The sequence below is a fragment of the Glycine max genome, chromosome 8 (genome assembly GCF_000004515.6).
Source record: "Glycine max cultivar Williams 82 chromosome 8, Glycine_max_v4.0, whole genome shotgun sequence".
Lineage (NCBI taxonomy): Eukaryota > Viridiplantae > Streptophyta > Magnoliopsida > Fabales > Fabaceae > Glycine > Glycine max.
The window spans coordinates 23370766-23391441 of NC_038244.2; the positions used below are offsets into that span (position 1 = coordinate 23370766).

The following is a 20676-nucleotide window of genomic DNA, read 5'->3' on the forward strand; positions in this document are numbered from 1 at the left end:
ATTGACAAATTCTAACAAAGTATGGCCTAATTGCCAAGAGTTAAGAAACCACAATTTCATTAAACTTATATCTAAAACATCTCAAATCATATGATCAATTCCAGGAGTACATACCTCTCTTGAAGCATTTTTTATAAATCGATCTTGATCTTTCAAGCACACAAGTGCATGCGAACAAGATCTACTGAATCTAGCCTCCACTCTTCAATTAAAAAATCTAGATGGTGTAAAATGCCATCAGAGCATCAATAGAAGCGTGAGTATCATCACGAAATCACAAAAAAAAGGTCTATCATCACGAGTGGTAAATTAACCTTACATCATAGCCTAACAATTACCAATCAAGTCCAAGTCCCATTTATTATAAATAAACATAATTTCTAAACTCATAAGAAACCACATAATATAAGCTTCCAAGAAATATATCAAGGTATTCATTCAACTTATTTTATAAAACCAAGTCTACGAAGGAAACCCAGATCCATTTTTTTTAATATGAATCATTAATCTACTTATTGTTTGTCATTAGACTAAATATGGTTGAATATGATTCATCAATCCCAAAACAAACAATATAATAATAATAAATATATCAGGCACTTTGGTATTGTGATGTTTGGTCCCACTTTTATGACTCAATTGTGTATTGAGTTTCATATAGCCAAAAGTATTGACTTTTTCGTTTGCATAGCATTAACTTCTATTATGACTACTCAAACTAGTTATATATGCACATTTATCATACCCAAACTCCGGAGGCAATGACACAATCAGCAAGTACTTCCATTCGAATTCTCAGGTTCTTTTCATTTTTATGAAGGTTTGATGTTACAACTGTACCTATCCAATGACAAGTTACAATATCTCAGCAAGTTGGTTGAAGTTAAACGGGCCGAAATTGTGGCAATGAATTTCAAATGAAACATTTGCAAAAAGTTTGGTGACATCTTTCCATTCATTATAACCAGAACACCAGTGGAAAAAGCCTTGAGCCGCCAACATATGCCGCTCAGTTGGGGTTATGACGAAACAATGGGAAGAATCAGATGTGCTATGTACAACACTGTCCTTTCAGGGAAATGGTACAATCCATGAGAGAAGTTGTTGGACAAACAATTCATCTTCAGAAGGAACTTACATGCATAATATTACAGTCAAAAATCTGCAAAACAAAAAATCAATAAAAAGGAGAAAAATATGGCTGAATAATGAATTGCAAAAGTAGCAAACTAGTGAATTCGAAAACAAAGCAGAACTAATTTAATCACCAGATTCAATGAAATATGACGTTGACTCTAATAAGAAAAACTTGGAATGCAGAGGAACCTCAGAAATACAACCAGAGACAAAAAGAGATGACCCGCTATGTCAAAACTCAAGACAAAAGAGACACCACAATTAAAGGTTCAAGGGTTGTATACAACATATTTTTTATTAATTTAAAATTTGAAAATTTAGTCTTTTATTATTTATTTATCTTATACAACATACAATGATCCTTCTGCGCAAATTTAAATTTTTTAACTTGACTTCTCATGATTAATGTCAGTTTTTTTACTTAATATATTGTATGACATTGAAAAACAGGTATTTAATTATCATCATATAGTTCAACTACAGTTAAACCAATAAACTATGAACTAGTTATTGTCTACACCAGTTCAATAATCAATCTTGTTTTTAAAACATCACTGCTGAGTGCTAACATTCGCATGAAATCAGTGTTGTCAAATGGCGGTTATGACGGCGCCATGGCAGTATGGCATGACAGATTTTTGATAAAACGCCACCAAATAGCGGTGGCATTGCGAGTTTCAAATGGTGGCGCCATGGTGGCCGTCATAGGTTTAACGGTGGTGGCAGAATGGTGGTTATGGCGGAAGAAACGTTTTTTTTTTTTAATTTTTCAGAAAGGACAAATTGGGCCGTCTTGGGCTGACCCGACCCAACCCTAAACCCTGGGTTTGGAATCCTAAATGAGACGAGCAACATGACACACACAAGCACCACGCGAGTTCTCTCACCTCGAAGTCACGAGTTCTCCCCTTCGCAGCAGCGACGGCAAAGGACGGCGACGCGACGGCGACCCAACAGTGACGAGTTCTCTCTTCCGTTTTTTTTTTTTGGTTCTGTTTTTTTTAATTGTTCAGCCCTCTTCTACTATCTACAATGGCTGAACCATCATCTATTCTAAGTTTGACACTCTTCCTTTTTTATTTTTTGGTTCTGTTTTTTTTTTAATTGTTCAGCCCTCTTCTACTAATTACAATGGCTGAACCATCATCTAATGTTGCAACAAGGAAAAATAGGACAGACCCTGGTTGGAAGTATTGTCATCCACTTGTGGAAGGGGATACAAACACCATTGTTTGTAATTACTGTGGAAAAATCACCCAGGGAAGAATAACGAGAGCCAAAGAACACTTGATTGGGAAGTCGAGTAACGTTGCATCTTGCAAGAAAACTCCACCAGATGTAGTCGAAGAGCTCAAGGGATATATGGCTAACAAAAAAAGTGGGGCCACTTACAATAGTACTGGTGGTGGTAATATGCCAAATATAAGAGATTTTGAATTTAGTGAACCAATTGGATGTGATGAAAGTGAAGATGAGTTTGAGGACTCTAGCAATGCTACTGCTTTGGCCGCAAAGACAAAGTGTGAGACTAAAAAAAGGCCAATGGACAAGTTTTGTAAAAATCCAAAAATGCAATCAATTGGAGAAAAATGGAAATGTTGAGGCAAAGGAACATAAGAGAGTCAATGGATAAGAATGAAGTCTTGAAGGTGCATCAATATATTGCTCGCTTTGGTACCAAGCTGGTTTGTCATTCAACCTCATTAAATTGAAAAGCTTTGAGAATATGGTTGCAGTCATTGGTCAATATGGGCCACGTTTGCCCATTCCAAGCTATCATGATATCAGAGTTCCACTCCTGCAAAAGGAAGTTGAATACACTGAAAATTTGATGAAAGGCCATAGGGAGCAATGGGTCAAGTAAGGTTGTACTATTATGTCCAATGCATGGACTGATTGGAAACAAAGATGCATCATTAATTTTTTGGTTAACTCTCAAGCTGGTACAATGTTTTTGAAGTCTGTTGATGACTCTGATTTTGTGAAGACAGGTGAAAAGTTTTTTGAGTTGCTTGATGCTATTGTGGAGGAAGTTGGAGAAGAGAACGTTGTTCAAGTTGTAACTGATAATGGGAGCAACTATGTCTTAGCGGGTAAGTTGTTAAAGGACAAAACGAAACATATTTATTGGAATCCTTGTGCAGCCCATTGTATTGATTTGATGCTTGAAGACATTGGGAAGCTTCCCTTGATAAGGAAGACAATTAGAAGGGCAATTAATCCAGTTGGGTTTATCTATGTCCATTCTAGTACCTTAAGCTTGTTGAGAAATTGTACAAACAAGAGGGAATTGGTGAGACATGCTATTACTAGATTTGTCACTTCTTATCTAACCTTAGAATGGTTCCACAAAGAGAAAGTTAATATTAGAAAGATGTTTATTTCTGATGAATGGATCTTAAGCAAGTTATCTAAGGAGCCTAAGGGGAAAGAAGCTGCAAAGGTAGTGCTTATGCCTTCTTTTTGGAATAGTGTGGTTTACACTCTTAAAGTCATGACTCCACTTGTCAAAGTGCTTCGTCTTCTGGATGGTGAAAGGAAATCAACCATGGGCTATATTTATGAAGCAAAGGACAAGGCAAAAGAAACAACTATAAGTCTTTCAACAACAACGAAAGCAAGTACAAAGATATGTTTGCAATTATTGATAAAAGATAGAATTGTCAGCTTCATAGGCCGTTGCATGCAGCTGCCTACTTCTTAAATTCAGAGTTATTTTATGACAACACTGATTTGGAGTTTGATTTTGAGGTCACCAATGGATTGTTTGATAGCATTAAGAAGTTGGTTCCACAATTTGATGTGCAACAGAAAATTCTAACTGAGTTGCATCTTTACAAGATTGGTGCTGAACACTTTGGTTCTTAGTTTGCAATGGCTCAAAGGAAAACCCATTCTCCTAGTAAGAAACTTTTACCAAATGACAAATACTATACTATTTTTTTTTTACGTATTAATGTTACAATTCAGAATTCTAAGTTATGCTCTTGGTATTGTAGCATATTGTGGCAAATGTTTGGGTCACAAACTCCAAATTTGCAAAAGCTAGCTATTAAAATTTTGAGTTTGACTTGCAGTGCTTCAGGATATGAAAGAAATTGGAGTGTATTTGAGCAAGTAATTGTGACAAAACTCTAGCTATGCTTTTTATTTAATTTTGATGGTCAAGTTATATTTGGAGTGTATTTGAGATTGAGATCAATATTTATTTGTTATGTTGTAGATTCATTCCAAAAAAAGAAATAGGCTTGAGCACAAGAAGTTGCATGATTTGGTGTTTGTCAAATACAACCAACAATTGAAGCAAAGATATAATGCAAGAGATGAAATTGATCCAATTTCTCTTAATGATTTTGATGTGTGAAATGAATGGCTCGTGGGAAAGATGGATGAAGATGATGATAATGATGTTGGAAATGATTTGGTATTTGAAGATGATGATGCACTAAATTGGGCAACTGTGTATGAGGCTTCGGGGGTTGGAGAGCGTAGGATGTATACTAGGCGGAAAAAAAGGGAAAAAAGCAACCAACAAGTGCTGGTATTACTCCTACTGCTGCTGCTGCCCACACATCTAAAAAACAGGCAATGGTTGTTGGATCTTCATCAAGGAAGCAAAAAGCAGTTCAAGAAAATGATGAGGATCTAGTGTTTGAGGATATTGAACTTATCTGAAGAAGAAAAAATCATGGTTAATTTTGAGGCGTCTGATGGAGAAGAGGGAGAGGGAAATGCTCCACTACCTTATGATAACAATGAAGAGGATTATGTTGGGATTGGAGAAGATGATTAGAGCCTCAACCTTTACTTTGCACTTTGCATTATGCTTTTATCATTTTGCTATTTTGAACTCTTGAATGAGTTTATTTGGTGTTGGTTATTGTGTGAACTCATGAAACTTTTTTAATTTATTTGAATGCAATCCATTGTTTTTTAAATTTTTTATTTATATTTATTTTTTATCTATTGTTTTGTTAATATATATATATATATATATATATATATATATATATATATATATACACACACATATATATATTTGTCCACCATGACGTCTATCATTTGCCGCTACGCCATCCGTCATATTTTTATGGCGGATTTTTGGCTTTCCGCCATGTACCACCATCCGCCATTAACAACATTGCATGAAATACAAGAAACAATGCAACCTTAATAACATATCCCATCTATATTAAAATTAAAAACAATAGGAAACAAAACCCTGCCACCTACAAATCATGTATGGTGTAACCATGCACAAGCATGAGCAAATTACTCCAAAGAGCTAATGCGAAGCAAACATGTTCAGCCCACCCGAATAGTCCATGTCAATAAAAGTGGTGCTTTAAAAGTTTAATATAGACCAAAGGTGACAGACAAAAAAAGATCACGGTTGCTTACCTCATTCTCCTCTCCAATCTATTAATTCGCTTCGTGGTGCATATAGGGTAGCAGCTCGTTCTTCTGCCTCAGTATCATTTACTATACCTCGGCACTTTGGGAAGCCACAGTAACAAGGAAGTCGTTCATCAATTGAGAAAAATCTGTCACATAAATTAAATAAAGTTAGCACAATATTAAATTAAAAAGAAATACAATATTTGCTAAGTGTAGTCTACACACTACTAAAACCAATACAAAAGTGAGTTTTGTATGTTTTTTTGTGCACGTATCAATACTCATCTGGAGAAGAGGGAAACCTGTAATCATATGTAAGCTCTTCCCACTGTTTAATGTCCCTCTTCGCAAATATTATAATATGTTCATCGCCATTAACGCTTATAACTCTGGAATAGCAATTTGGCTGCACTCGAACAAAAATTATAAGCAATTATTTTTTTCTTAAGCAACCAAAATAAGGCTGAATGAATTCTTCAGTAAATAAACAAGTTGAATTGCAGTATTTCCAAACTAATGTCAAATTCAAAAGCATAGTAGTCAATTCCATATAGCGGCGCAGAGCAGCCGTATAGAAGGTAGCAAGACGACTTGTATTTTGAAGTCAAGGTATGCATTACATAAATTATGCCACGCACATATATTTGTTGGGAAAAAAAGTTAATCAATGGGATGTTCATACCCAATTAGAATAAAAATAAATTGAAGGGTAGAGCTTAGAAGAACTGGAGAGCACAGAACAAAACACAAAAGGCCTAATTCACAAACTTTGAGAGGAGAAACAATAGAGGATAAAACAGAGCAATATTGAACAAGTCAGGAGTCAGCCAGAAGTGGCTGGAAAATGCTGTGTGATGTCAGAAATCTAGCCAGAGAAAGTTGGGTCTTCTGCAGAGAGAAGGTCTGAAGTTCCTTACTGAACGGGCAGGGCAAGCAAGGATGAGAGTAGGGTTTCAGATCAGATTAAATGAAAATTGGGACAAAATTACAAAATTGTCTAGCACCAAACGACACCGTTCGATGGCCAGAAGACTGAGAAGAGGGACTTTCACTAGTGGGAAGAAAAATTGCCAAGATGGCCACAATTTCACACAAAAACAGCCACAAGTTGCAAACCTACACAAAACTGATCCGCAACAAGCTATACAGAAACGGAAGAGGGTCACAACGAGACACTGCTAGAGCAGCGCGATCATGCAAAATTGACTACTGTGGACTACTTTCATGTGGCGGGGCAACTATGTATAGTTAAGGCCTTATAGGTCTTACCAAACTGTTCCATAATCAATGCAATCCATCTTATCAAAAGTCATTTAACAATGCTATAAATTTGTCAATACAATATAACAGGGCTTAAGTATTCTCAAGCATACAATCCGCCAATATTAAAAATTAGAAATCCTCCAGGCTCCAGTCTTCAAATAATAAGCTAAAAATGTGCATTAAAACACTATCAAGTGAATATCATACATCAAACTAAGGCTAATTGAAATGGAAATGTTTAACAAGAAATAAATGAATTCATAGAAAATGTAAATTTAAGTGTGAAAGGACATACTGCACAAGAATGATTAATTAAATGAGCAATGCTTCCTGCTCTAGTAGCATCAATGACTCGTTCATCATCGATACGAAACATATATGTTCCAGCACCCTGCATCAGGGAAAGAGACACAAGTTACTTCATCTTTCCTAAGCACCTACATAACATTCCAGAAATATCTTGTTCATAACAGAAGGTGTAATAGTTGAAGCATTCTTGTTCATGGTGACGATCAAATGTTCCATGATATATTGTCTCTTTTAGTTGAAGATTTTATAGCTATCAAAATTATGTTCCCTTCCAACAGTAACATTTATTAACTTAAAATTAATATAAGCTAATATTGAAAATACAAGCACCCCTTGGGAATGAGAAAATAGAGAGAGAGAGAGAGAGAGGGAGAGAAATAAAAATAAAAAAGGCCAGCTGAAAAGAATCTAAGAATACCATTAAACTTTACTAGCTGATTTAAGCCACGTCATTTTCAAACAAATTAGCGGCAGACAACTATACAAGCACATTTGATAATTCAGAAACACTTACCACCAACGAATTGTATATGAAGTGCTCTCTCCGGTCAGCTATAGGTGGTCTAACAAGTTCCCCAGTGTATTCAATCACCTGAATAAATAAAATCAATACACTCATCCTTAAAAGTTGAAATGCTCTCTCAAGGGAAGCTAATTCAAATGGAAAATATTCACTTTACCATGTCTCCACCTTTATATGGATGCTTTGCAAAGATGCCAAATCCATGAATTCTTGATTTCCCTTTAAAAATATCAAATATTTAATGGTAAGACAGGATAACTCCATAGTTAAATCTCAAATTACAACCTTAATCAGTAATAGTCAACTTTCCAACAAAAAAATCACAATTGCCCATTCCCCCACCATTTTCAAAAAATATTAAGCAGAATTTTTCCTACCAAATGCCAGCCGTTTCCGAAAGGTTTCCCTCATGTACGTATATTTTTCAGAGATAGAAAGTATGCTGTTTGATGTGTCAATCCGAGAGGTTCTCAGCCTTTGTTGGCTACAAAAGAATTTAGAGCAGACTCCTCTGCCAGAAGGCTCTAGGTTGTTTAATGAACCATGCTGGCAGTATCCACCTACTAAGTAAGGTTGATTCTCCACAAACAAACGTTTCAACGATGCAGCTGCAAGTGCTTCAGGTTCTTTTCGACCTCTCCTGCCAAAGTAATCATATGGCTCTGCCCAAGAATATAGCCAGTCCTTATTTAATAAATTTATCTTTAAAATATAAGTTGTGTAATTTATAAGTTAAGAGGACCAAATAGAGATAATAAGAAGTGCATATCCTTGACCAATAAGAGAGCTAGAATGCAGAGATGAGAAACTCCAGCAAAATCTTTTCCATGAAAGATATAAAAAGTGCAAAACTCATCAAAGTGAAAAAGTGACTTGTCTTACGTACCCATTACCCAATCCAAGCAACATAAAATAGTGGTCCACATACTTCAATCTTATTTATGTATCTTCATGGCCTCTAGTTGAGCCTTGGAAGTATTAATGCAAAAACCATCCGTAACCAAATGATATAATTCACACCTAAAATAACCAACCCAAACACAGCATAACAAGCTGGACAACTAAGAAATCGAGCAAGAGATAAAAGAGCATCCTTTGTACCAGTGCAAAATAACCCATTTTCTGAACCAAAATGACAGATTGAGGTTGCCTGTATGTATTCATTGGCTGATATTGCCAGATACTATAAATGGGTGGCTTGGCATTGATCTTTGAAAAAAAAAACACCACTCGGGACATTTTTACACATCAGCTCAGCTACTCTGCCACCCAGCTCCTAGCACACTACTATTTCCCTTTCCAGATGGCACTAAAAACACTGTTTAATAAGAAGACAATTGTAGACCCAATCAAATCAAAAGAAAATCAATTTCAAGCAATGCGATTTGACTAGCCTTGCCATTAGTCCAGTATGAATCGAAGTATGTTATTTGCAACTCAATTCAATTTATGTTAAATAAGGAATAACTGGAACTGAGCCAAAGATTGTATGCTCCAAAATGTTGAACATGAACAAGAATTTATATAAAATAGCAACGTAACAAGAGAATGGATTAAGAGACAGAGCAACAGCAAATGGTCACCAAACATAATTTCCATTTTTTCTTGGTTGCTGGAAGTTAAGCAAGCAAACAATATGAAAGTGACGATGTGTTTTAGTAAAACAAGTGTCCAATATCATACCACTTCGAGCACAACCAGACGGATTAGGCGGTGGTTCATAGTCTGAACATAGACCAGAAACTCGGACTATACGATCATCAGCAACAGAATGTTCATTAGATGGTTGCCTATGTTTCTTGCAGAAAGAAAGTAAGCGTATGCACTGATCTTCATCATCATCAACAGAAAGTAGATACAGCCTGTCCTCATTCTCAAGCTATACATCATAAAATTCTAAAAATAAATAAATGAAAAAAAAATACTTTTTGGGCTAAAAATTGTATCAATTAAAACAAAATAACTTTAAAAAAAACATGTATTGAAAAAAGGAAGAGGGGAAAGGAGAAATACCTCAACACAGAGACCAGCAGCACGTGCACAGAGTGGATGATATGCTACTCGACAAGAATTATTTGAACACTAAAGAATTGACATAAGAAAAAAAATCACTTCATATAACAAATACTAGACAATCCCCATGAATTATGTGTTATACATGCATACAAAATACATAAACACACACACATGGTGCACATCAAGTAAGAGTAAGAAGCCAATATTGACCCATACAATCAAGCATTGATGTTCAAGATTGGTTTTACTTAATTATAATCTTGACCATTCTTGTGCATTTGTATGATTAAGCGTAGCTCCCCTCAAGGTCACACCTGATGCTCCCAACATACACACACATGAAATCTTTTCAAAAAATGACAGTGAAATTCATGCATGTTTTGATTGTCACTTTAGACACAAGGTTGTTGTTTGATCATTTGATGTGGATTAGGCAACAGAGATTTGGTGCTCCAGCTGTCAAGAATTACCTGCCTATTGACCAAGAAAAGACCAACTTAAACTACTATTTAATTTAAAACTCAGATGACTTACTTGGATACAGGCACCATAAGACACACCACATATGCTGCATAACAACCTCCAGCGGTCCTGTTCAGATACAGAATTAAAAGGAAAGCAAACAGAATTACAGCGGTACTGATTTTGAACTAATGACGAAATCATTGACACGAGCAATTTGGTAAAAAAAGAAAAACTAACAAAAATGTTCATAGCCAAAAAACTTAGAAACACAAAAGCAAAACTCAAGTAAATAAAGAGTAATAAGTAATGAAAGCCTACCTTACTGATTCTACTCATACCATCAATAGGCTCCATTCTCTTGACATCAGCTAAGCAAGTTTCTGGCAAAAAATTTAACACTTAGTAAGCATAACCAAACTAGGAGAAAAAAGAGTAAATAAAGGCGTACACAAACAAACCAGGTATCCACATGGCACAAGCCAAATGAGCCCACCGGCCATCTGTAGTAGGCTTCATTGCACCACCTAGAAGAAACTCCATTAAATACCCAAAGACATATAATTCTAACTTTAACACAGCATAAATATTAAAAGATTTCAGCATACCTATCAGTGGACATAAGCAGCAAGGTGGAGGAGGGGCACCCGAACGACATAAGTTGCATAACCATAGCACCCCATTAACAGGTTCCAGTTCCCCATAGCATCTAGCATGGACCTAAGTGAACATTATAATTCACGGTTCAATATCAATAAATGGATAAAGTAGTAGAGCTTTAATGATTCATTAAGCAGTATCACATTGTGGGGGATTGCATAAATTTTTTACAGAAGCCATACCATCATTCTGCATTTGTCACACTGCAGAAACAGATTGTTCTCATACTCCTACAACATAAATAACTCATGTTTAGCAAGCAAAACATGGATTAAAATTATAAGCAAACAAGCAAGAAAGGTAACAACATTTCTATTTCCTTAGAATGAATTTAAACCACAGGAGAAGGTAGAAATAAGAAATACAAACTGCACCAAAAGAGCAAGCAAGTGTATAAAACAAGCAGGAGCTCTAGGGGATTGAAGAGGAAAACAAAACTCTGTACCTCATCCATGTGGCACACATTGCACTTATCGAGGTCAAACCAGTTAATATGAACTTGCCTATAACCAAGAGGCAAGTTATTATTACATCTTCTGGAACCTAACTTGCAAATTGAGTTCTTTGAAGAGATTTTGGATTTAGACAATCCCTGAAAATAACAACATTTCTTTCAGTTAAAATTAAGCACCAGGTACACAACTTGAAAAGTACATGTATTATAGCAAAAACACTTGGTTGGCTCAAGATTACAGCATAAGAGAGAGAGAGAGAGAGATGAAGCTAAGCAATGATCATATGCAGCCAATAACAAGCAAAAAAGATGCAGAATAGTAAAGAGAAGGGAAGCACATGAGTAGAATGGCAATGCCTGCAAAAGTGTCAACTTGGTACGACAATAACCAAGCCTTATCCTACTTGATGTGATCAGCTAATATTAACTGATAGACACCATTGATCTATATAGCTGAGCAAAAAAAAAAAAAAACCATTGATCTATATAAAAAACCAAACAATCTTAGCTCACTATGTCTTCCTTCTGTGGAATAAATTAAAACTTTTTCAGGTTAATTCCTCTAGTTTCCAAATTATTGACTTATGTTCCAGATCTAAACAAAGAATTAATAAAAGAACATACCTGTATAAGTTTAAGTACTTTAGGATTGGAGAAACCAAACATATCAGACCCAGATTCGTAGCCCTTTTCTTCCCCACCTTCAGCAACAGTACCTTCAGAAGCATCCTTTTCCATTTTCTTTATCTTTTCGTATACCTCATTCCAGGAAGCAGATGGTGTATAACCATTGAACTGCAACCAAACATTGATAACTTGTCATTGGTGGGACTGTTGGGAGTTATAAGGTTGGCTTAGTGGTTGTTGGGAAGGGGGCTTTAAGGGAAAGGGGGGGGTCTGACAAAAAATAATATAGTAGCATAAAATTTAGATAATTCAATATCAAATTATCAGAGAAACAAATGTCTACTGGCGCAAAATCATTTCTTATAAAAAAATAAAAAGTCGTATAGTAAAAACCAACCTGCTCACCACCTTCAACTGTCACTCTAAACAGAGGACGAAGTTTGGATTCTGGATCTCTCAACACCTCCATCTTATAAGGAGCAGAAACTTTAGGGTCTAAACAACAACAAAAAACAGAATTACAAGAATTAAGAATATGACATGTATGACTGAACATTCAAAAAATCAATAAAAAGAATATGATATGTCAACACCCCAAACAACAACAATAAATGTTTCACCTGTAACTGAAGTAAACTTCCTCACTGCTGTGTACCCTTCAGGCCAGATGAATCTTCCATCCCTGAAAGCAGAATCTTTAACTATTTTTCCTGAAAAAAAAGGAAGTTTAGCATCCCTATGATTACATTGGCCATTTGGTGACAGCCAAAATGCCAATAACCTCGAAGTAACACAACACGGGAGAGAGCAAGAAAGAAGTCACCCTCTTTCCCAATATATAATTAATAAAATATGCATGCAACAAATCCAGAGACTATTTTTCAGCCATTGCATTTATTAGGAAACAAGGTCAATTTTGGTTGAAAATGCAGTATACTATACAGTACAATTTGTTCACTCTTGAATACAAGAATATTAAAGAATTTAAATTTGATCCAATGTCAGTGTAAAAGTCTGTACACTATCGTTAAGCAAGAAGGTGTCATACCATTGGAGTTGCTAAAACATTTCACTATTAAAAACAAATTAACAGTTTTATATACATGGCATCACAAGGTTGATTGTTAGATTCAAATTGTCTTGCAATGCAAATCAATGAATCAAAATTATATCCAGGTATCAAAAGGCTTCTCAAAATTCAAGTCTTTTGTTTGGACACTGGTACTTAACCCTGTTTAGCATAAAATGCCTTGTGGCAGATTCATGAGCCTCCTTGTATTTGTGCTAGTGACTCAGTGCAGAGGTTTCTCTGCAAGGATAAGTTTTGTCATATTATCAGGCAGTTTTTAATAGTTTGGAGCAGCATTTTGTGTATGAGTGTATCTGGTTGGAGTAGAATGCTTGCATCTAAGTGTGTCTCTTTGCCCCAAAATATGTTATGAAATAAGAATATAGGATTTTATTTACTATTTCTCTTTGGCAGTCAAATCATGGCTATTTTTGACATGCAAAAAGATAATGACAAGAATCACTGCATCCTTGAGATTTTGCCTCTTCTATATGTATAAGACAAAAGCCAATGTTTGATTTCAATGAAACTCCTCATAACCATTATTTGCTATCCACTACTAACTAAAATAACAAAGTATTTATGTAGCCAAGGAAGCCTTTCCAAAAACCCAATCTATCCTATGAAAAGAATAATACATAAGTTTTGATGTTTATCTTGGAAATCAACAAGGGAAATCAGAAAACATAGCTATGTTGCAAGATTAATAAAATAAAGATCTAATCAGGTAAAAAAAAAAGGGTTAACATGAAGTTCTTGTGAACAAAAAAATAATGGTAATGAAGAAAAATTACCAAGGCTTAGAATTTGGAGGTCTCCAACTTCATATGGAAAATTTTCAACGGTTTCCAGAGCCATCAAAGTCCCCTTGCCATTTAAACAATCATCACCTGAATCTGAGCATCCTCCATCCTCTCCACTTACGTTGTTACAGCCATCAGCTGTACATCTTTTCTGCAACTCTAGCATCTCCAATGGAAGCTTCTGTTCACTTAAATATCTGTTTGAGTGAAATAATTGCAAAACCAACAAATTTGAGCAACCATTTGAAAATTCTTCCATTTTGAGTATCAATGCAGAGAGAGATTTCAAAATGCAACATTACAGAGAATGAGGGCTTAGTTCGTTAATTTAATTATGCAGACTAAGCAGGACACACAATGCCTTAAGAATTACCCACAGCAACTAAAGTACACATATGATATAGTGCATTTGAATGAATCTAATATCACAGGTCAACCAAAAACTGAAAACATCAAGTCATTAACCAAACTACTTAAATATTAGACAACTTGAAAAAAATTAAAGCCATTGTAAGGTGATAAGAAAGGAAAAGAAGATTATCAAACTTGCTTCCTCAGTTTAATATAACTTTATTCATAGTCCACAATGCAATTTTGTATAGTAGCCACTCTAGCATATTAGACAAACTACAAGAAGCTGAAAAAGAAAACATGCAAATTAGCACAAAATTTGTCCAAAAAATTGCAATAGCAACATTTTAAGGTTCACAGCATTTAATGTTCTATGTAACAAATATAATAACATATGGAGAGAAAAGAAAAGGCATGATTAACATTACCTTTTAGCCTCTTCTAAACCTTCAATAAAACTATGTTTCTTGCATTTTGAGTGTAGATCAGTAAGAAGTCCACTGAGAAATGATTTCACCTGTTGCAGTCTAACCCTGGAAAACAGGAAGAATATACAACAGAGAAGTGCATCTTAAAAAGGAGGAAAGAATCTTACAGTATAAAGAAAACAATCTCCCACTAAACATCCAAACCAATATTTTTCTTAATTTTCACAGAATATCAAACCTTGCAAAGTCATGGGTGCCAAAAAATTGGACAGGAACTGAGCTTCCTCCCAAAAACATCTTTAAACCCTTACAGTTGCTAGCAAGTGATTCATCCAGAACAACAGCTGGCCACATTGCATGGCCTGCAAAATAAGCAAAATAATAAAAAGACACAAGCATTATAGATGTTACAAAATTAACAAGGTCTAATAGTAACTGGAAATGCAAGTAATAAAGAAATAAGGTAATTTGAAGTAGACATAGTGTGATCTCCTGAAAATAGAGTTTACAGGAAGGAAGTAAAACAATGGTAAGGTTAAAATTTCTTATATTCTGCTTTGTTCTATGTTGTGCGAGTTTTGTTTTGACATTAAGGAGGATACACTGCATACCAGCCTCCTTAAGTATGATACGAGATATAACTTAATAATTTACTATATTAAGTTCAACTTTAATACTTGAATTTGAGAACCATGGGATAGAATGCATACCAGTCTACTTCAGTATGATACCAGATATAAGTTAATATTTACCATACTAGTTTTAAAATGCATACATATGAAATGAATGCAACAAAAATAATAATGGAAGTTATTTAAAGACATGGTCCACTAAAATTCTAAAAAATAGGACATCAATTCAAATAAAGGTTTCTGCATGCAACCATTTGCAAATGGAACAACAGAACAAGATTGAGCACAAACCTGTTAGCTTGGCCCATATGATATCCCCAGGCTCGAAGTCTTGACAATCATCCAAACTTGCAGCCAATGCAAGCATCTCTTCAACATTATAATCAGAGACATTATTGTCACGAACTTTGGCAAAATTCAATTTTAAATGTTTCAGCTCATCGCGGGAAACATGGAATCTTATATTTTCATTTGCAATAATTAAATTTTCCTCATCCCCATCGTCGTACTTGACCTGCATATAGTTATTAATGAAAGGATGAAAATTCAAACATGTTCAATATTGTCAAATACACATAGATCAAAGATGCACCAATTTATTTTGCTCAAAGTGATTCATATTAGAGTGATAATTTAGATCATTAAGGGCCATACATGATGTATCTTAGTTTCCTTATCATAACTTCTGACGTAGCCAATGTATGCTTTTAAATCCATGGGCCAGTAAACCTGCAGAAAACAATTTCCAACATTGAAAAACTGTAATTGCATGAACAAACTCAGTGGAATGAACATACAGCACAAACGTTATAAAACATAACCTTGCATCGTAATCCAACAAATGCCTCGGGATCAGCATTATCAAAACTCAACCTGCAGCAAGTGCAATTAAAAACCATGTAACTCCTATCACACAGAAATCACAACCCTATCCACAGAACTAAACATTTTCTTTTCCCCCTACATATCAACCAAATCACAAACTCTAATTCCTTCAGTCCAAACAAACACTACATTTCAAAAGAAACAATAAACACTTAAATAAAAGCCGATACTCCGAATCTGAATTTTCCATTTTGGCTAGTGAGATACTGAGATCTAACAACTTAAGATTTTTCATTTTTCCCCTCTCTACCACAAAACACGAAGCAAAACTCAAATTCACGGAGCTTCTATTGTAAAATCCACAAACAATAAATACGTTTTTCGAAACCCACAAAATTCCAAAGCGAACCCACAAATCTCCCTCCCTACCACAAAACACGAAGCAGAAATTCAAGCAAAGCTGAAACTCACGGAGCTTATGCTTCTAAAGTCCAAACAAGCAATACTTTTTCTCAAAACCCACAAAATTCCAAAGCAGACCCACAATCCCCAATTTCTACAAGCCCAACACTTTCTCCCAAAGCACCATACAGATAGTAAAAAAAAGAAGAAGAAGAAGAAGAATTACCCGACCCATTTCTTCACATTGCGAGATTCGGGCAACACTTTGGGCAAATTCTCCAAGGAACCATACTTAGCATTCCCAGCAGCACCAGAATTCCCAAATTGATTTCTACATTCCCTCAATCTGGGCCCGTCAACATCCCCAATCGCAGTATTCAAATCCACACCCAACCTCTCCAACTCGGTGCTCCCAATTTTCCTCTTCTTGAGCAACCTCTTCTCGCTCTCGTCGTTCTCCGTCGTCGCAGCGGCAGGGGAATGCCTCTTGCGCCGGCGCGAGTAGACGAAGAGGAGAGGGGGCTTGGGAGGAAGGGCCAGGGACGAAGAAGAAGACGAGGTCGTTTTCTTGTGTTCGTGGTTGTTGTAATGATTATTATTATTATTATTATTATTATGCGTTAGGGTGAGTTTGCGAGCTTTGATTTTCTTCGACATGACGTTGGAGGAGCCGCTGGCGGTGACGCGGCAGGGTGAGGTGGCGGAGTAGAGGTGGTCGAGGGGGAGGTAGCGGATGGGAGTGCCGCGCGTGGTGTGCACGTCGATGGTCGCGTCTTCGTCGCCGCCGCGGCCACCGCCGCTACCTTCTTGGAACGCTGCTGCCATGTGTGAGAAATGAGAATAGCGGAATCGAAAGAGGAATATGAAAATGTTATGTTAGGGTTTTCGAGAGAGAATTAGAAAGGAAAAGGGTGGTGATGGTGTGATGTGTGTTTGGTTTGGAGGGAGAGGGTTATTCGCCCAAATAATTTTTGTTTCCCGCCGTGTGGAGATACACTCTCACTCCTCTCACTCTCTCCTTCTTGTTCAAAGTGAAAGAAGAGAAAAGAGGTGCAGCACTTGTGTTGTTGTCCGCGCGCACACACACACACACAAAAGGCAATAAAGAAAAGGAATCTATCATCAGTGTTAGATTACGATATATCTCGTACTACCAAAGAGAATTACAAGACCCTCGTCATCATCGTTTGAACACCCGTTTCGTTTTGTTTTGTTGTTAATTGAATTTTTTTTATGTGAATTCTATTCAATCTATTGATTCAATTGACAAATAGCACTCGAACACGTTTTGTCTATGGAGATTGATATGAATTTGGATTAATGATTTGATTAAATGCGTTAGAAAGTGGATTATTAATGTTAATTTAGCAGTGATTTAAAAAAAATGTTAAATAAATATTTTTTTAACTCATTAAATAAATATGTTGAAAAGTGGATTATTAATGTGGGTGACATAATGCTAAAGGGTTTGGATACTCTCATTTCATATTTTCTATCCAATGAAATGTGACTCTTTTTTTTCTAAATTGTTTGGACAATAAGACCCAAGACAAAATTATATATTACTTAAATAGAGGGGTTAATATTTATATTTATTCTCATGAAAGTTAAAGTAAAATTATGTAAATTATCATAAAAACATATATCCTTATCAATGGTTAAATTATTTTTGACAAAATAATTTGTTATATTATTTTTCCGGCACAATGCATGGACAATGGAACACGAAGTAGACTTTTCCTTGGTTTTCGCAGTCTCAAAGGCAATATCTACAAATTGACCTTCATGATATCTAGGACCCTCCAACTTCAACATAATGAGTCTCAATAATAATTGTTCTATAACTCGAATCATAGGCCATATTCATACCAAATAGAGTGACCCAAAGTTTAGCCTCGAGAATAGTACAATGTCCAAGCTTCCTTGACAACGCTTTTAGAAAACCACATTTATCATTTTGGAGCATAGCACCACAAGCAACAAGAGCTGCCAAGGCAAGGTAAGAGTCATCCCAATTAATTTTCGAAGTACCCTACAAAGGCTTCATCCACCTTCCAGAAGCATCATGGTTGTCATTATCATCACTTGGTGCTAATATCATATAAGTGAGCTTGTTTCTACATATATCATGTACACCACTCCAAACACTCAGCACTAGACCCAGAGTGTTTTTCCACTTATTATTGAAAATGAATCCATTCCTTCTCAACCAAATACAATCAACAATAGTTCTAAACATAGTGCTCTAACTCTCCTCTCCCTCTATTTTCGTGCTGCAAACATTCATGGTAAGCCAGTTAGGCATACCACGGTTAAAGAACACAGATCCAACATTCATATTAAATTCTAACCATATTGGTTGCACCTATTTACAATCTTTGGGCACGTACATCACATGTTCTACCTTATCTTTACACAACGAGCAAATGGCGTCATTTGTCATATGCTGTCGAAATCCCAACTCATTCGTGGGCAACACTCCAAGACCAATTTTTTAATAAATGAAATCTAATCCTTTTCGGGTCATCCCAACACCAAATGTTTTCAAACGACATAGATTCTTGAAGAGTATGAGCATTAGACCATTCAAATTAAGCATCTATAAATTAAAAGCGGTCATCAACAACATTATTCTTCTCCAAATAATCTATTTTACTAGCCATGTAAGGTTGCTTCAGCATCTTTATAATTTCAACAACATTCACTAATAAATCAACAACTATTCACTCCAAATCCCAATCTCCTTTAGCATTGGCACAAAAACATATCGTAATGTTCTCCCCATTACTGGTTTGCCCACTCCAATGTTAACCTAGCTTACCATGATTTGGGACCCAGTTATCTTTCCAAAATTGCACTGTTCTACCATTGCCCACTCTCCAAATCAAATTTAACAATAACTTATCCCAACACTTCACGATCCCCCTCCATAGATTAGTTATGGGTTGATGCTTATCATTAATAAGCAGTACATCATTACTACATTTGTACTTTGTACTACAACTTGTACCCAAAAATCATTAGGTCGCATACATAATTTCCACCCCACCTCCATTAAAAAAACTTGGTTGATAACACTAGTTTTCCTCAGACCAAGGTCGCCATTTCTTTTTGGAATGCATAGAGAATCTCAATTTCGCCAATGAATTTTGCTAGAGGTATTTGTGTGGCCCCAAACAAAATTACAACATTTTTTTCAATTTCTTCACACACCGAAGACAGTAATAAAGTAGTTTGTATCACATAGATATGCATGGCTTGAATAACAACTTTTGTTAAAGTTACTCTACATGCTATGGATAAATTGGACGTTTTCCAATTGCTCAACCTTTGATTAACTTTGTCAATAATAAATTGATGGTTTTGCTTGGACACTCTATCATGGTGGAGAGGGACACCAAGATACTTCCCAAAGTATGTCATCCTCAGAAAGTCAAGCTTGTGCACAATATCATCTCTAATATTCCAATGAAGATTATTAGAGAATAAAATTCTTGTTTTGTCAACATTCACTTTTTTGCCCGAACTAGTACAGAAAATGTCTAGTATTTCCTTAATAGCATCAACCTGCTCTAAGTTTGTTCCTGCAAAACATAGAAAATCATTTGCAAAGGCAAGGTAAGAATTTTTTGGACCACCTTTAGATGATTCAATAGGCTTCCAAATTTTCTGCTCCACTACATGATTAATCAGTTGAAATAATCTCTCAATGCAAAGAACAAATAGATATACAGAGATAGGATCCTCTATCAGACTCCTCTAAAATGAATGAATTTTTCAAGAGCTTTTCCATTCCACATCACCTAGAAGGAAGGAGATGAAATGCACCATCTAATCAACTTGACAAAACTTTTAGGAAATCCAATATCTCTCAATGTATCCACCACAAACTCCCATTTTCAGCCTATCATATGCCTTTTCCATATCCATTTTGATTGTCATCCATCTCTATTGGCCCTTCTTATTTTTCATAAAGTGAATAACTTCCTATGCAATTATAATATTGTTCCCACTATTTCTATGGGGAATAAAATTACATTTGGCAGGAATTAATTAACTCTTTCATAACATTTCTTAGTCTAGTAGACAATATCTTAGTCACTGTCTTGTAGGAGATATTGCATAAACTTATTGGCCTTAAATGCTTCAAATTAACTATTTGCTCAATCTTTGGAATAAGTGGAATAAGTGTTTCATTAATCTCTGCAATCTTAGAAGGGACATCAAAATTACCTTGATAAGAATACAAAAAGAGATTCCTACCACATCCTACTAGCTTTTGTAAAAGACAACCTACAAACCATCCACCCCAGACAC

The 20676-nt window shown here is 35.6% G+C and overlaps 1 protein-coding gene across 1 annotated transcript; it reads right to left on the reverse strand.

Moving 5' to 3' along the window:
- Nucleotides 1–781: 781 nt before the first annotated feature.
- LOC100806736 (histone H3-lysine(4) N-trimethyltransferase ATX1) lies at nt 782–17480 on the reverse strand. The gene is made up of 25 exons (XM_003531868.5): nt 16586–17480; nt 15954–16005; nt 15787–15861; nt 15424–15646; nt 14739–14862; nt 14501–14605; nt 13713–13918; nt 12470–12559; nt 12247–12344; nt 11847–12017; nt 11214–11360; nt 10951–10998; nt 10717–10828; nt 10570–10635; nt 10430–10491; nt 10181–10237; nt 9644–9712; nt 9314–9509; nt 8008–8292; nt 7788–7849; nt 7622–7699; nt 7094–7189; nt 5838–5941; nt 5539–5681; nt 782–1162 (listed from the first exon to the last, which is right to left on the reverse strand). The coding sequence occupies exons 1-24, from the start codon at nt 17182–17184 to the stop codon at nt 5540–5542; spliced, it is 3267 nt and encodes a 1088-aa protein (XP_003531916.1). The 5' UTR covers nt 17185–17480; the 3' UTR covers nt 782–1162; nt 5539.
- Nucleotides 17481–20676: the final 3196 nt, after the last annotated feature.